The 17,584-nt window shown below is 43.2% G+C and overlaps 1 protein-coding gene across 1 annotated transcript in view; it reads left to right on the forward strand.

Annotated features, from left to right (window-relative positions):
* PIGL (phosphatidylinositol glycan anchor biosynthesis class L) overlaps positions 1-17,199 on the forward strand; it is a 164,983-nt gene extending 147,784 nt beyond the window's left edge. Inside the window, exons 6-7 of the mRNA XM_083172399.1 lie at positions 10,221-10,354; positions 15,143-17,199. Of these exons, the coding sequence (XP_083028525.1) occupies positions 10,221-10,354; positions 15,143-15,268 (260 nt within the window). The 3' untranslated portion in view covers positions 15,269-17,199. The remainder of the gene's footprint in view (positions 1-10,220; positions 10,355-15,142) is intronic.
* The last annotated feature ends 385 nt before the right edge of the window (positions 17,200-17,584 follow it).

The raw sequence follows: 17,584 nt of genomic DNA on the forward strand, positions 1-17,584 counted from the left end.
GGGAAAAAAAGAATGAGAGATAGATACAGTTACATTGACTCATCAGCACCATTTCCCAACACTTTACCAAGTATAGTAGCTCTTACTAACTGCTTTGGGGCTCATCTACATTTAGATATAAGTCATTTTAGAAGATTCCTCTCAGATGTAGCAGTACAGCCCCACGCTTCTAGGTGCCACGTTCACAATCTCTCCATATATGGAACTAGACACGCCCTCTAGGGGAAGCATGACACACCCCCTCAATTTTTTCAAAAGTAGGCAAGTATGCAGTAGTCCTGTTACTGTCAATATATTAAGCAAATTGCTATAATTCTGTTAGCGGCATAGAGCTGTGTCCACATATACTGGGACTTCAGTAGCACCAAGCATACCATCTCAGCACATTAAATCTTAGGACACTCAGTCACGCCAAGCATATATTTTACCCATAATGTTGCACAAATAAAACTGTAAGAAGCAAAACTACTTTGTTAGCATGGGCTCCAGATGCTATAGAATAGCTGTTCAGAAGCCCAGTGTCTACAGTGTTGCTGTGTACAGCGTGATAACACTGAAAGCTTAACTAAGTTCACAGAAGAGGAGAAAACATGTTGCTGCTCTGTCTCTGTCTTGTGGCCTTAATCAGCATTGAGAACATGTTGGCAAGCAAGACAGCAAGGACCTACTACATGGTACTGCTGTCCACCTCAGACCTGTCATTGCATTGTTGTAAGGTACTGCTATTACAATTTGCCAATAACACTACCCACATATTTGATGTCATTGAACCACCGATATACTAAGAGTGCCGACTGTACCTATTCATTCTGGACACTTCTTATTGGTTGCAGCACTGTAAAAAACTTAGCTAGCTATACCATTGTGTTAAATGCTATTACTGATTTGTATGCACTGGTATATAAAGAATGCTTGCTGCACTTATAAATCACAAAGGGTCCCTTTTAACAATGATCCTTATTACCAATGGCAAATTAATACATACTGCACTAGAGTCATGTGACAATGGCAGCAGCACTGCGGAAATTGCCAGAAAATTGTCTCCTGCGCCATTTTCCTGGAGATCTGTGCATTAGAGTCTGAGCCCTCTAGTTCTCAGGGGCAGATTTATTAAGCTCGGAGAAGTGATAAAGTGTCTGTTTTTTTTTTATCACCGGCCAATCAGCTCCTAACTGTGAATTTACAGGCTTGGTTTGAAAAATGACAGGTAGGAGCAGATTGGCCGGTGATTAAAACCAGGCACTTTAGCACTTCACCAAGCTTAATAAATCTACCCCTCAAACTCTGTGGCACTTTGTTGCTGCCGGCAGAAAGAAGGGGGGCCATATAGAGAAGGCTCACCATGGCCCTCCCCCTTTCTTAAAACGCTTGTGTGTGCCATCATTTGTTTAGTGTCATGATAATCTCTTTGGGGAGGTCCAGAACCTCCTCATCTTCTCCAGCATCCTCCGCTCTGTTGCTGGCAGCCTGTTTCTGGAAAGGCATAGTATGGCATAAGCACTTTCTGTTAAATGCTAAAAGGAGAACAATAGGGCTTATTTAGTGAAATATCGCCCAGTGTATACACACGATGTCCCTGATGATGCACTCTTCCACCCTTCACTAGCATCATCCTCTGTCTTCTGTACATGCAGGACGATGGAGGATAACCCATCCCAGTCGCTGCTGATCTTGCTGGGTATACACATGTGTAACCAGCTTTACAATCAGCTAGTCACGCCTTTAGCATATCTGATGCCACTAAACAGGTAAACTTGAGTGCCCACTGTACCTATTAATTATGGCGTTTGTTCTAGACTGAACGTACCGGTTTTACAGGTAGCCAGCTACACAATTAAAATATACGCTGTTACTGAATTGTATGCGCTGGTACATTAAGTACACAGACTTTGCACTGGATATTTGTTCCTATCATTTGCTTCAGCTTTGAGATTAAATGTGACCTTTGGAAATTAACAGATTTATTGCTGCCTGAACCTGGATATGACTTTGTTTTAGAACAAGCACTTGTTTACTGCTACTACTTCACAAATCCCACAAAAGTGTTGCCATCCCTGTTTGGAATAGTCTTCCATTTGAAAAACTTTTTACTAACATTAGTTATATTTACATTGCAGGTGTGTGTGTGACAATATACATATATATATATATATATATATATATATATATAACCATCCAATGCTGCCAGCACTCCCAGTGTCTCACATACAGCTGCTCCAGGTGCCAGAGAAGTGATGAATACCAGTCCAATGAACCCACTACAGTGGGAATAAACGGCACTCGAGGAGACTTGGTAACTGCACAAAAAAGTGTATTGAAGAATACAGGTGTATTCTCCAATACACTTTTTTGTGCAGTTACCAAGTCTCCTCGAGTGCCGTTTATTCCCACTGTAGTGGGTTCATTGGACTGGTATATATATATATATATATATATATATATATATATACAGTGGTCGAAGTGGAAATTTTGAAGTGGGGGTATGGAAATTTTGAAGTGGGAGTATGGAAAAGTAAAGAGTGAATATAGTGCGCACCTTCGGACACCCCCCTGTCCATCAACGTCCCCTGCCAGACTGCCCCGCTGTACAGGGGTATTACAAAAGCACAATATGCGCTGCTGAGTGATCAGAGAGCATCCTGAGGGGGGAAAAAAACTTTTTTTTTTTTATCTTCAGATTAAAGTGGGGGTATGCCATACCCCCGTATACCGCCCCACTTCGACCACTGTATATATATATATATATATATATATATACTTGCAGTTTTTGGAGGGAGCACTCGTGACAGTTTCCAACAGTAGTTAAATAATGAAATAAGCAAACGCACACAGAAAGGTGCAGTTAATCGACGTTTCGGGTGATTTACCCTTTATCAAGACATAACACACACACAGTACATTACTTACATATATAGACGTTCAAAGTGATTAACCCCGTGCCGTGAGTTCCACTCCACGCTGCAGCCGGGAGCCGGGTGACGTCATAGAGGCGCGGCCGCGCCGACGGTTCCGGACTCCCTGGATGGGCGTATCTTGGAGTGACAGTGTGCCCGTAACCTAGGTGATAATACAAACAATGCATAATTAAAAATGGAGGCTAGCTCCAATGTGACTTGGAAGGCAAACAACAGAGAATACATAATGCAGTTCAATACGAGTAATAATAAAGCAATACTGTGCTGAAGAAACGCTATGAACTAAGTCAATTCTGAGCAATGGTTACGTCGGTGTCAAATGCGGGCATTTGTATGACTCTGGCGTCAAACAGTGGTCTGTACAAAATGAATACATGTAGTGGATGGCAGTCAGCTTACACTGTGTGGAGTGCTATGAGAGCACTATGCGGATCTGACAAGTTATAGAAAACAAGTATAAGACAGTTGTTCATTGAGTCCGAGGGGTTGGACCGTCTGTAGCCTGTGGATCCACTTGGATTCCAATTGCAACAGACGGCGTCCTCGATCACCACCCCTGGAGCTTGCGGGTATACAGTCAATCATTTTATATCGTAGTGACGGTAAGGAATGGTTGCAAGATTTAAAATGCCTTGCCACTGGCTGGTCGGATCCCTTTCCCTCTAACGCAGCTCTAATGCTAGACCGATGTTGGGCAATTCTTTCTTTGAACTGTCTAATGGTCTTGCCAATGTAGAGCAATCCACATTGGCACTTAATGTAGTATATAACGTAGCGGCTGCTACAGGTTAAGGGGTGTCTGATGGTGATTTTTTCACCAGTTCTTGGGTGAAAGAAGTGGTCGCCTACCTCAAGATTAGAACAAGTAGTGCACCCTAGGCATTTGTAGCTGCCATTTTTGCGGGACAAAAAATGTTGCTTCGGAGGGGGTACCAGAGAACTCACATCATTGTGGACCAATAAATCTTTGAGATTTTTGCCACGTCTGAATGAAGGTAGAATTCTACTTTCTTTCAGTGAGGGTAAATGTCTGTCATTAGAAATGATGGGCCATATTTCTCTGGCAGTTTTCATGAGGGTCTGACTAATGGTCGTGAATTTCTGTGTCCATACTATGCGACTATCGCTACTGTCAGATTTGGATGTGCTGAGAACTTGGTCACGATCCATTGCTAAAACTCTGTGTTTAGTGTTCAGCAACAACTTGCGTGGATACCCTCTGTGTAGGAAATTAATGGTCATGCGGTCAATTTCTCTCTCCGCCTCAGTAATGTCACTGCATATTCTGAAGGCTCTTAGAAATTGTGAATATGGGAGTCCCCATTTAAGTGAGGGGGGATGGTGACTATTGCTGTGCAGAATGGTATTTCTGTCAGTGGGTTTTTTATAAATGGAAGTGAATAATTTAAGGTCTTCCGTCACACTGATTCTGACGTCCAGGTAATGTATGGTACTGAAACTGCAGTCATAGGTAAATTTAATAGATTGGTCAGCGTTGTTGGCAAATGTCATCATGTCATGGAAACTTTCTTCGCTGCTGCCCCACAAGATGAAGATATCATCTATATATCTTAAAAAGAGCTTAATTGACCCATTGTTGAACCTGTCAGTGAGGAAGATGTCGCGTTCTACGTCATACATAAAAATATTAGCAAGACTTGGAGCCACACAGGATCCCATAGCAACCCCAGAGTGTTGCATGTAATACTTATTGTCAAATAAAAAGTAATTTCTAGATAAGGCTAGATCCAGCAATTGCATGAAAAATTCAGCATCAGGGCCGGTGTACAGTTCACTAGCAAAAACAGATCTTCTCACAGCCTCCATGCCACGGCTGTGCGGGATGCTGGTGTATAAAGATACAACGTCAACAGTACAGAGCAACCATTTACCAGGCAAAGGGGAATGTTTCATGATTTCTCTAAGGAAACAATTAGTGTCTTTTAAATACGTCGATTGACTCTGTACAATCGGTTGCAAAAACAAATCAAGAAATTGCGCAACTAGTTAGTATTAGTTGCGCAATTTCTTGATTTGTTTTTGCAACCGATTGTACAGAGTCAATCGACGTATTTAAAAGACACTAATTGTTTCCTTAGAGAAATCATGAAACATTCCCCTTTGCCTGGTAAATGGTTGCTCTGTACTGTTGACGTTGTATCTTTATACACCAGCATCCCGCACAGCCGTGGCATGGAGGCTGTGAGAAGATCTGTTTTTGCTAGTGAACTGTACACCGGCCCTGATGCTGAATTTTTCATGCAATTGCTGGATCTAGCCTTATCTAGAAATTACTTTTTATTTGACAATAAGTATTACATGCAACACTCTGGGGTTGCTATGGGATCCTGTGTGGCTCCAAGTCTTGCTAATATTTTTATGTATGACGTAGAACGCGACATCTTCCTCACTGACAGGTTCAACAATGGGTCAATTAAGCTCTTTTTAAGATATATAGATGATATCTTCATCTTGTGGGGCAGCAGCGAAGAAAGTTTCCATGACATGATGACATTTGCCAACAACGCTGACCAATCTATTAAATTTACCTATGACTGCAGTTTCAGTACCATACATTACCTGGACGTCAGAATCAGTGTGACGGAAGACCTTAAATTATTCACTTCCATTTATAAAAAACCCACTGACAGAAATACCATTCTGCACAGCAATAGTCACCATCCCCCCTCACTTAAATGGGGACTCCCATATTCACAATTTCTAAGAGCCTTCAGAATATGCAGTGACATTACTGAGGCGGAGAGAGAAATTGACCGCATGACCATTAATTTCCTACACAGAGGGTATCCACGCAAGTTGTTGCTGAACACTAAACACAGAGTTTTAGCAATGGATCGTGACCAAGTTCTCAGCACATCCAAATCTGACAGTAGCGATAGTCGCATAGTATGGACACAGAAATTCACGACCATTAGTCAGACCCTCATGAAAACTGCCAGAGAAATATGGCCCATCATTTCTAATGACAGACATTTACCCTCACTGAAAGAAAGTAGAATTCTACCTTCATTCAGACGTGGCAAAAATCTCAAAGATTTATTGGTCCACAATGATGTGAGTTCTCTGGTACCCCCTCCGAAGCAACATTTTTTGTCCCGCAAAAATGGCAGCTACAAATGCCTAGGGTGCACTACTTGTTCTAATCTTGAGGTAGGCGACCACTTCTTTCACCCAAGAACTGGTGAAAAAATCACCATCAGACACCCCTTAACCTGTAGCAGCCGCTACGTTATATACTACATTAAGTGCCAATGTGGATTGCTCTACATTGGCAAGACCATTAGACAGTTCAAAGAAAGAATTGCCCAACATCGGTCTAGCATTAGAGCTGCGTTAGAGGGAAAGGGATCCGACCAGCCAGTGGCAAGGCATTTTAAATCTTGCAACCATTCCTTACCGTCACTACGATATAAAATGATTGACTGTATACCCGCAAGCTCCAGGGGTGGTGATCGAGGACGCCGTCTGTTGCAATTGGAATCCAAGTGGATCCACAGGCTACAGACGGTCCAACCCCTCGGACTCAATGAACAACTGTCTTATACTTGTTTTCTATAACTTGTCAGATCCGCATAGTGCTCTCATAGCACTCCACACAGTGTAAGCTGACCGCCATCCACTACATGTATTCATTTTGTACAGACCACTGTTTGACGCCAGAGTCATACAAATGCCCGCATTTGACACCGACGTAACCATTGCTCAGGATTGACTTAGTTCATAGCGTTTCTTCAGCACAGTATTGCTTTATTATTACTCGTATTGAACTGCATTATGTATTCTCTGTTGTTTGCCTTCCAAGTCACATTGGAGCTAGCCTCCATTTTTAATTATGCATTGTTTGTATTATCACCTAGGTTACGGGCACACTGTCACTCCAAGATACGCCCATCCAGGGAGTCCGGAACCGTCGGCGCGGCCACGCCTCTATGACGTCACCCGGCTCCCGGCTGCAGCGTGGAGTGGAACTCACGGCACGGGGTTAATCACTTTGAACGTCTATATATGTAAGTAATGTACTGTGTGTGTGTTATGTCTTGATAAAGGGTAAATCACCCGAAACGTCGATTAACTGCACCTTTCTGTGTGCGTTTGCTTATTTCATTATTTAACTACTGTTGGAAACTGTCACGAGTGCTCCCTCCAAAAACTGCAAGTATATTTCCCTGTTGGGATTAAGGAGGCACCGGACAAGCTGATATTGTAAGGAGAGTGCCAGGCGTGTCTACAAATATATATATATATATATATATATATATATATATATATATATATATATATATATATATATATATATATATATATATATATATATGATCAAAAAAAAGAAAAGGCTGGCACTCCGGGGTCTTCAGTAAAACGTGCTGTATTGAGTGGCAACAAAAGCGACCAACGTTTCGGGGGTGGTCCCCCTTTGTCAAGGTGCGTGGTGATAACAAAGAAATACGTTATCACCACGCACCTTGACAAAGGGGGACCACCCCCGAAACGTTGGTCGCTTTTGTTGCCACTCAATACAGCACGTTTTACTGAAGACCCCGGAGTGCCAGCCTTTTCTTTTTTTTTGATCTTGCATACCATACTAGACGGGCACCAGGGCAGCTGAACAGTAGCGGCGAGTGCCGGGCCGCATCCACCTACATATATATATATATATAAAATCAATGCTGATTATTGATATGCTTGGGTCAATTTCTAATTATTTATAGGCAATTTGTGGGCTGCATTCTCAGTAAATGTATTATTTGTAGTTTCACACCTGCTGTGTCACTTGTTGTCCAGGCCCAATGTACAATAATATAGGACAGGTGACTATCATTCAGGAACACTGACACCGCCTCCATTAATAGCTATTCTATAGTGCAGACACTACAAAGCGGGTAACCTGCAGCTCCTCACCTGTTGTTCATCTACAATACCCAGCATGCTCTGCACATCAGTGCATCTATAGCTAATATAAATACAGGAAACCATCATCGTGTTACAACTTCTTATTAGACATGAAATGAAGCACAAATAAATGTAAGCTTTTAAAACCACACGTGTTCCATCAGTGGCTACACCGCCCCAGGTAGCTTCCAGCTGTAAGCTGTTTCCCTTGAATAGAGCTCCATCTCTTGGATGATCTCAGACAGTAGATGTGTATCTAACATTTAACAAGAAAATTATTAAGGTGACGGATGTGGTAACAATAGATGAATCGTTCTGAGGTGATGCAGTGTCCCTTTAAATTTAAGAGGACCTCCACAAGTACATATATGTTCTGTCACAAGTGCATATAAAGGTATCTTTGTGCAGTATTATGTCTCCTCTGTCAGGTAGAAATGAATCTTACATTCTAGTTCTATCAGGTGTGCACATAAAGGTATCTTTACCAAGTGACTTCTGGATTACAAGTAATAGCCAAGCACTACATTTGGATTCTCTCTTGCATTCCCATAAAGGTATCTTTTCCACAGGATAGTATTCAGCAGCTTGTGTAAAGAATTTTAATCCAGAAAGGGCAAAACCAAACAATAAAAGTTTTAAAAGTCACATACAAACTTATAAAATGTGCTGCAGGAGTGGCGGAGAGATCCACTACCAGAGACTGTTCCCACTGACCATTGGCCAGATACCCTTATGTGCACATCTGATAGAACTAGAAGGTAAGTTTCATTTCTACCTGACAGAGGAGACACAATATTGCACCTTTATATGCACTTGTGACAGAACATATACTGTATGTAAGTGTGGAGGTCCTCTTAAATATAAAGGGATAGACCTCAGAATGATTCATCTATTGTTACCACATCCTTCAGCGCTGGTCACCTTAATAATTTGGTACTTGCTGAGTTTCACGGCAGCAGATATCGCATGCGATTTGCAAGCGATTCGATGCGATTTTGTACCTGTTCATAACCCCACTGTCCACAACGCATGGAGTTGATTTTATATAGTGTGGCGAGCGGACGCGGATTACATTACATGTATTCCGTGGTGAGCGCAGCAAGCCCCGCAAGGGGATGCGGAATACATGTAAAGTAATCCGCGTCCCCTCGCAGGGCTCACCACGCTTCAGGCACTATATAAAATCAACTGCATAGTGGGTTATGAGCAGGTACAAAATCGCATCTGCCACCGTGAAACTAAACAAGTACCAATAATTTTATTCATACATGTATTAAAAAATTGGGTGTTTACCTTTCTTTTAGGAGACCAGCAGCTATTTATGTGTATGTGAGCGCAGAACAAACCTCTTTTTTTAATTGTATCTAACATTTACCCATATTTCCACTAGTTCCTGTGCTACTCACAAGCACACGTATGCAAAGCTCAGCAGCGGTACCATGACTTGTACTAGGTTAGGTCAGTGCAACAGTCCACATACAACAGCACCAACTTCTGACTCAGAACCTGGCTTTCAATTACAGCATGATCTGCAGTCTAGTCAGTGGTAAACCGCAAATGCCTAATTTCTCTTATAAAATCCCAATATCCACTTTAGAGACAATGCACACGATGACACCCACCCATAGAATGATCCTCATATCCACTCACATCTTTATACTAATCCCTCTCTAATACACCGTGATCCGAAATTCTCAACCAGCCCAGGAATTGCCTGTCTAGGTCACTGTGTATACAAACGGCCAGCAATAAGTTGGGTATTACACTATAAACCATTGGCTATTATGGTACCACAACCATTCATGTTTTAACTGCATGCCTTTATTAAGTGTTTCTTGAAATACACATCTTGCATCAGAAGCTTTACAGCCATCTCTAATACCCCTTTTACATTGCGGTGTGACAGGGCCTTTTGAGTTTCCCAGGTCCAACAACTCGGCATTCAGACCTGGGTTAAAAGAAGGGTTAATCCCGGGTCAGACTCTCGTTTCTTTGCAGTGTGAATGGGTAACCCGGGTTTTGTTCACCTTATGGATGAGGCAGCACCTAGAGACAGGATCAGATCCAGGTGCTGCCTCCGCCCCTGATGACACACTTTTTTTCCATGGCATCATTTTGCTTGTGCAGACCTTTTAGTGTCGACTGTTTGACTATCGTCCTAGACATGATCTGTCAGTCATCTGGATACCGTAGTTCCTGATCTGTATTTTCACTAGGGTTAAAATGACAGTAGAATCGGGTCATAGTCTATGACTATGTTTGAAGTGATAAAACCTGTAATATGGTATGGATTTCAGGTAATTTGCCTATCTGTAGTACTTTTTTTTTACATCTATTAGATTAAAATAAACGGATTATTTATAAATAACTGGTATTCTGTGGTGTTCCCTGCAGGCTGCTCTGTTTTGGTGTTGGAGTCTGTTAGCATTTTCAGGAAATACCTCTCAGTAATAGATCTGCCAATCAGCTGGTTCTGTAATCAAGATGTTCTGTTTATATCATCAAGGACACAATACAAACAAGCCAAGGTAACGTTATATTTGTTATATTGCTGCCTTATATAAAGAAGTTAATGAATGACTTCTCTGATGTCATTATTGTATACTCCCTTGAATATGATCATGCAATAAAATAGCACTACTCAGTTATGTAATAATGGCCTAGCCACATGGTACAGATGGAGCAGCTCCCATCAGAGCTGTTCCTGGCGATAGAATCACCATCCGCCAGCAGCCGACAGATGGGGAGGCACGAGACACTCGTGCACCCGTTCTGTCTGAGCCTGCCACTGCCGGACCCCTGCACCTCCATGCAGCCCCCACCGGCTTCCCCCACTCCTTTCCCATCTCCCTGAAGTGGGGACGGGCATGGAAACCGCTTTCCACCGCCGTGCACTAGTGTGTCAAGCCAGTGTATGCGGTACACTAATTGGGGGGTTCTTGTCGAAACATGTCAACATTTTGTCAATGTACACCTTTTGGTGTCTACCTATTGACTGTCAACCTAGACACTGTAGACCTTTCCATACACACCCCTCAGATGGTGTTTTGTAAGGTAAAACTTCAAGGACTTTTCTGCTACCCGAATAGCAGAAACACGTGAATCGCTGTAGAGAGCAGTGATGATGAGCACAGCATTAATATATAAGGCAATTGTGTTATCTTCTCCAACGCCTCTCTCCTGCATGGCTGGGATACTTAAATCATGTAGAAACGCAAACTTTCACATGATTTCAGTGAAAATTTGCTTTCTGAAATAGACCCATTAGGGCAGGCATTCCCAACCACGGTCCTCAAGGCACACCAACAGTGCAGGTTTTAGTGATATCCAGGCTTCAGCACAGATGGTTTAATCAGAATCCCTCAGATACTAATTAAGTCACCTGTGCTCAAGCCTGGATATCTACAAAACCTGCACTGTTGGTGTGCCTTGAGGACCGTGGTTGGGAATGCCTGCATTAGGGACTCAAGGATAGGTATGCTTTGGTTTGCATTAAAGGAAAAGGCAGGTGACTGCCAAAGTTGGGGGCTCCACAGCCAAAGAGAGCACAGTTGGTTACCCGCCCAGCCAAAGAGAGCACATTTGGGGGCCCCCAGACAAAAAAAAAGAGCGCAGTTTGGGTACCTCAAGCCAAAGTTAGGTGACCCTTCCAGCCAAAGAGAGCACAGTTGGCGGTCTTTCCATCCAGTTGGGGCCCAACAGCCAAAAAAAGAGCACAGCTACTGCTCCCCCAGCCAAAGAGCACATTTGTTTAGTGGGGCCTGGAGATGGTTCTTGGTGATTAAATGTCCAATGAAGATAGAGTATGAAAACACTGCTGTAAGCAGCTTCCACCAAAATCTGCACTAGATGCTGTGAAACTACAAATTCCAGCATATCTGGTCTCCATTAGTCTGTGGAGGATGGTTGTGGGTTGTATTTAATGTAAAGGGAGTTCCCAGGGTTAAAAGTAAGGGACATAATAGACAAGGGGGGTCATTCTGGTTGACACACAAAGCTCATCTAAACGCCGCCCGCACAACCGTCCGCCCCCGCTTGCACGCCGATTTCCCTGCACGCATGTGAATGGATGTTTAGCATAACATCAATTCGCAGCCTTGCGTGCGGAGGCTAAATCATTCGTTGGTCACCGACCATTGAATGATTTTGCTAGTGCTTGCAGATCCAGATCAGCCTCTGCTGACCTTAGGTCTGTGGGGCCCTTGTACGGGAAGAGGGCGGGCAGCTGACAATCGCTGATGTCAGCTGCCTGCCCCCGCATCACGGTCACATTAGCATGGGAACGCCCAGCGTTTTCATGGAAATGCTCACTAAATGCTGGGTATTACCATGGGCGCTACCCCTCAAATAACGAATTTGCCGCTCCGCTTGCACAAAATGGCTGCACATGCGCATACAAGTTTATGCGCATACGCCATTGCACAACATTGCTCCCCTGTGCGATACTTTCGTTTCTACAAAAGTTAGATCCACATGTAACTCAGCAGGGTGGTATTGAGAATGGAGCAGGATTACGTAACAGAGCGCAGCTGTGAATAGTTTAGGAGGAGCCGGTATCTACCCAGTTATCCAGAGTGCTCACCCGATGTCTAGGTGTTTGTGTCTTAAATTTTCAGGAGTATACAACATTGTATTTGTAATGTCCTTTTTTAGATGCTCAGCGCTCATGTCACATGCATATGATTTATAAAGACAAGGTGAGTAATAGATGTAGGTTAAACGGTTAGCAGAAAATACATGGGCTATAATAACTTGCATGTAAATGAATATAATCAAGACGTGGGCCAAGTCTCATAGGTATCAAGTTTTTCTCCAAATCCGAGCTGAAGTAACAGTTTGAAAATAGTGTAACATGGTGCTGTGTTGCTGTCTGCTCATATATATACAATACGTATAATAAAAAGTTCCTCAACACTCTTCTCGAAGGCGGACGGCGGCCTGACCTGCCAGGCACAATAACGTACCCAGTTTCAATGCTTAATAGTGTATCTCACCTCCAGGCGAGTGTCAGAGTATGAACATCGTGGAGAGTTAGGTGGTGAATGATGCTACCGTCAGGTGCTGTGGCTCGTGATGTGATGCGGGTGATGTCTTCTTTATAATCATTTGCACGCAAGTTATAGTCCAACATACATGTATTACTCACCTTGTGTTTATAAATCATATACATGTGACCTGTGCATTGTGCCTCAATAAGGGACACTACACTCCTCTGTATATTTAGACACATACACATGTGAGCACAGGTATCCCCACCCTCTAAACCAGTGCTCAGGGAACATTACCTCAAACATTAAATTACCTCAAATGGGGTAAAAATGAAATTCCTGGGGGTAATGGACAGCCGGGCGTTTATATGAATCTATATGCATGCTGTGTCTCAGCAACATGGCTGTGTCTCGGCAGCACAACCATACATTACCCCCAGGAATTTAATTTCATTGCATGTAGAATCTATATATAGATTTTATATACATGCCCGGCTGTGTCTCAGCAGTGCGACTGTCCAGTGCATCAGGCCCTTGTGTATAGTCTGTACTGCCGCTGCAGCGCCGAGTTTCTTTGCCTGGATATAGGCTCCTGTCACGGTATACCCATCTCTAGTCTAGGGGGAAAAATGCACAGACTGTCACTATATCATCTTGAAATACTGACACTAATCGCTGCCTGGACGTCACACTATCAATGGCTACACCACGCACACACTGCCTGGCAGCCATTGATGATGATGATGATGATTACCATGTATGGCTGTGTGGGGTACAAATTGTATATGGTAATCATCATCATTTGCTGCTAGGCTGTGTACCATACTAGCAGGATGTAGCATCAATTTCTGGGGGTGCAACGTGTGTGCAATTATATGATTTCCTTCCTTTCAAATAAAGGGGGTATCGTCTGTGTATCTAAATATATTTTGGGGTAAAAATGTTCCCTGACACCTTCTCTAAACTCTTCAGAGAGGGAGGTAGGTTCAGGGGAAAATTTTTAGAGAATGGGTGGTGGATAAGTGGAATAGCCTCCCATCAGAGTCACTCAGTCAGTATAGCAATTTAACCCTTTGAGTGTCAACAGCTCTATGAGAAATGTGCAACCTATTGGCTAAAAATGCCAGCGTCGCTTAAATTTGTTACATAAATTCAAATAAAACGTGCAAAAAAAGGTTATGGGTGACATGTAATAGGGTGCGATTTTATTCGTAAAAACTGCCTTTTTTGTACATTTTCCAAAAATCACATATTTTATAGGGTACGATTTACAGAAAAATATTGCATTTTTGTCGTGAATTTGCACATTTTAAAGGTGCGATTTTTAGTAAAACTAAAAAACGCATCTGGAAGTTTTCCCATTAAAAAGTATACAAATTGGCTATTTAATGGGATGCGATTTTTAGAAAAGGTTACTAAAAATCGCCAAACAAATAGGCCAGGGTCCGACTGGCGAATTTGTCAGAAACATACACAGATCATTGTGATCTGTGCATGGTTCTGGTGTAAGAAAAAGAGTTAAAACAAAAAAAAAATTTTAAAACGGCATGGGGTCCCCCCTTCTGAACATAACCAGCCCCGGGCTCAAAGAGCTGGTCCTTGTTTCATAAAATCACGGGGCAAAACAAATAGGGGTCCCCAGGATTTTATAAAACTAGCCCAAGGGCCGGTCCTGGTTTCCAGAATACGGGGGACAAATTGAGTAGGGGTCCCCCGTATTTCAAGAACCGGCACCGGGCCCAACCAGCCAGCAGGCTAATGCCACAGCCGGGGGAGACTTTTTATACAAGTCCCCCCGGCCAAAGCATGCAGGAAGTGTCTATTTCATATAGACACCTCTTGCTGCATTTTTACTTTGTGGACAGAATTGCAAAGCTGCTTGTGTTCGTCTTTACAGTTCTGTTCATCTATAAATCGGGTCCAGTCTACAAGCATGTACACAATTGCGGATGGTACACAATAGTTCTGGTGGGCATCTTGTCCTATTTCTGGAGTTCTTACTCTGGTTCTGGACCCATAAATTGTGTTCCATTCCATGTAGAGTAGCCCTTCCTGACCCTGTTTTTGCTATAGAATTATTTACTTCCCTTTAATATTTCACAGTATTTTAGACAAGTTCTAAGAAGAACAATAAAATAATAAATGGCTGCCAACATAAAAAGTTAATACATTATTTATCCGTGAAGCTTCGGTCTTTGCCCCAAGACCTAATAATAAAGGTAGCAGATAAGGCACTTTGAGATTTATGTTTTTCATTTAATCTGTACTTGTGTTAAGTCTTCATTTTAAGTGAGATACATTTATGTTGTTTGTGTGTTTATATTTTAGGAGGCAATGTTATGTCACCAAAGCCAACTTCTCTGGTTTCGTCATATTTACCTGCTGCTCTCACGTTACATGATGATCAACTCATTGCGGTTTATCCAGGACAAGAAGACCAAGAAAAGAAGTTGACTGCTGTGTTTTTGCCTGCAAGTCCCTGAGCACAGCTGCAACGGCTTGACTGAGTATTGCGTAGTTATGTATATAGTCCCACTAAACTTCTGAAATGTTATGTTGGCCATAACATAAAAAGTGTAAATGATATTTTATGGTGCTTATCACACACTGGGACCATGGTGTATTCTTTGCAAAACCTTGCTGTGATTCGGTTAGGTTGAGAGAGATCTGAACGCAGAGTGCACTCCACTTCCACACACTGTTGCTAGCACTATGAAGTCACACAAACTGGATTGTCATCTTCATTTCACATTTGGCTCCAGGGTCGGGGTTTGCACGGCAGCCCCCGCTCCCCTTCTCCCTCCCCCTGCTTTATATAATAAAGGTTCAGTTAAAGACATCCACTGCCCGCCCGCAGCAGCTCCAGCCCCCCCGCAGCAAACACAAACTGGCCACCAATGTTTATTCATATTAATATTAGCCAGTAATATATACATTGCTGGCACAAGCCAGCAATGTATATATTACTGGTCCCCCTGCGCACCAATGTATGTAGATTAGCCATTAATATATACATCCCTGGCAGATGCCAGCGATGTGTTTATTACTGGTACCCCTGCCCACCAATGTATATTGATTAGCCATTAATATATACATCGCTGGCAGATGCCAGCGATGTATTTATTACTGGTCCCCCTGCCCACCAATGTATATTGATTAGCCGGTAATATATACATTGCTGGCACAAGCCAGCAATGTATATATTACTGGTCCCCCTGCCCACCAATGTATGTAGATTAGCCATTAATATATACATCGCTGGCAGATGCCAGCGATGTATATATTACTGGTCCCCCTGCCCACCAATGTACGTAGATTAGCCATTAATATATACAACGCTGGCAGATGCCAGCGATGTATATATTACTGGTCCCCCTGCCCACCAATGAACGTAGATTAGCCATTAATATATACATCGCTGGCAGATGCCAGCAATATATTTATTACTGGTACCCCTGCCCACCAATGTATATTGATTAGCCGTTAATATATACATTGCTGGCACATGCCAGCAATGTATATATTACTGGTCCCCCCTGCCCACCAATGTTTATTGATTAGCCGGTAATATATACATTGCTAGCACACGCTAGCAATGTATATTGCTAGCGTGTATATGAGGCGGTAACGTATGGCTAGCACTGTATACGTTACCACCGCCACTACTGCCCGACAATGTCAATTATGTTATGGGTGTAACGTATACATTGCTGGTCTGCGCCAGCAATATATGCGTTACCGCCGCCACTGCCGAACGCCTGCGATCGCTGGCTATTTGCTGTCTAATCGACAGCAGGTGGATGTTTTGGGGAGTGCCACTCCCATTTTCTGGGAGGTCACCACAAAATGAAGGCATTCCCCAGCCAATTCAGAATTGATCGCTTGGCTGCGTGGTTTGGTTTGAATCCCAAGGGTGGGAGCAGCGGCCATTTTATTCAGTGCATGTCTGCCCTTGGGGCCTGATTCAGAATTGATCGCTACTACTACTACTACTACTACCCCCCCCAAGGCCTTTGCTGTGCTGAGTAGTCCTGGCGGAGTTTACCTGATTGCTTGGCTCTGAATATATGCAGCCAAGCAATCAATTCTGAATCAGGCCCCAAGGGCAGACATGCACTGAATAAAATAGCCGCTGCTCCCACCCTTGGGATTCAAACCCCGCCCATTATGTAAATAGCCTTGTATATGAAAGATTTTCAGCAAAGTCTTTCGCCTCCTGAAAATCTCTTGCTCTTTGGGGAAAATAGCTCAGTGTGTACGCACTACTTTGGTGACAGATATATCTATCAAAGATTTTGGCAAAGTCTTTTGAAATGAAAATCTCTAAGTGTGTATGGGCCTTTATGGTTGCTTTCAATGTTAATTGGCCCCCATATAAGATTTTTAATTGTATAAGCACCCTAATGGGTGCTTACAATGTTAAATGCACCCCCACGCCACCCCCACTATCAACGCCAACCCGAAGCGTGGCGAACGCAGTGAGGCCGCGAGGGGCGGCGTTACGCGTCCTCCGACCTTTTCATACCCCCACTATCCATGTCGGCGTGGAGTTGATTTTATATAGTGTGGCGAGCCACTGAGCCCGAAGCGTAGCGAGGGGACGCGTAATACATGTAATGTAAAACACGGCCCCTCGCGGGGCTCGCTCCGCTCGCCACGCTTCGGGCTCGGTGGCTCGCTACGCTCGCCACACTATATACAATCAACTCCAAGCTGACATGGATAATGGGGGTAAGAAAAGGTCGGAGGACGCGTACCGCCGCCGCTCGC

This window comes from Crinia signifera, chromosome 2 (genome assembly GCF_055691185.1).
Source record: "Crinia signifera chromosome 2, ASM5569118v1, whole genome shotgun sequence".
Taxonomy (NCBI): domain Eukaryota; kingdom Metazoa; phylum Chordata; class Amphibia; order Anura; family Myobatrachidae; genus Crinia; species Crinia signifera.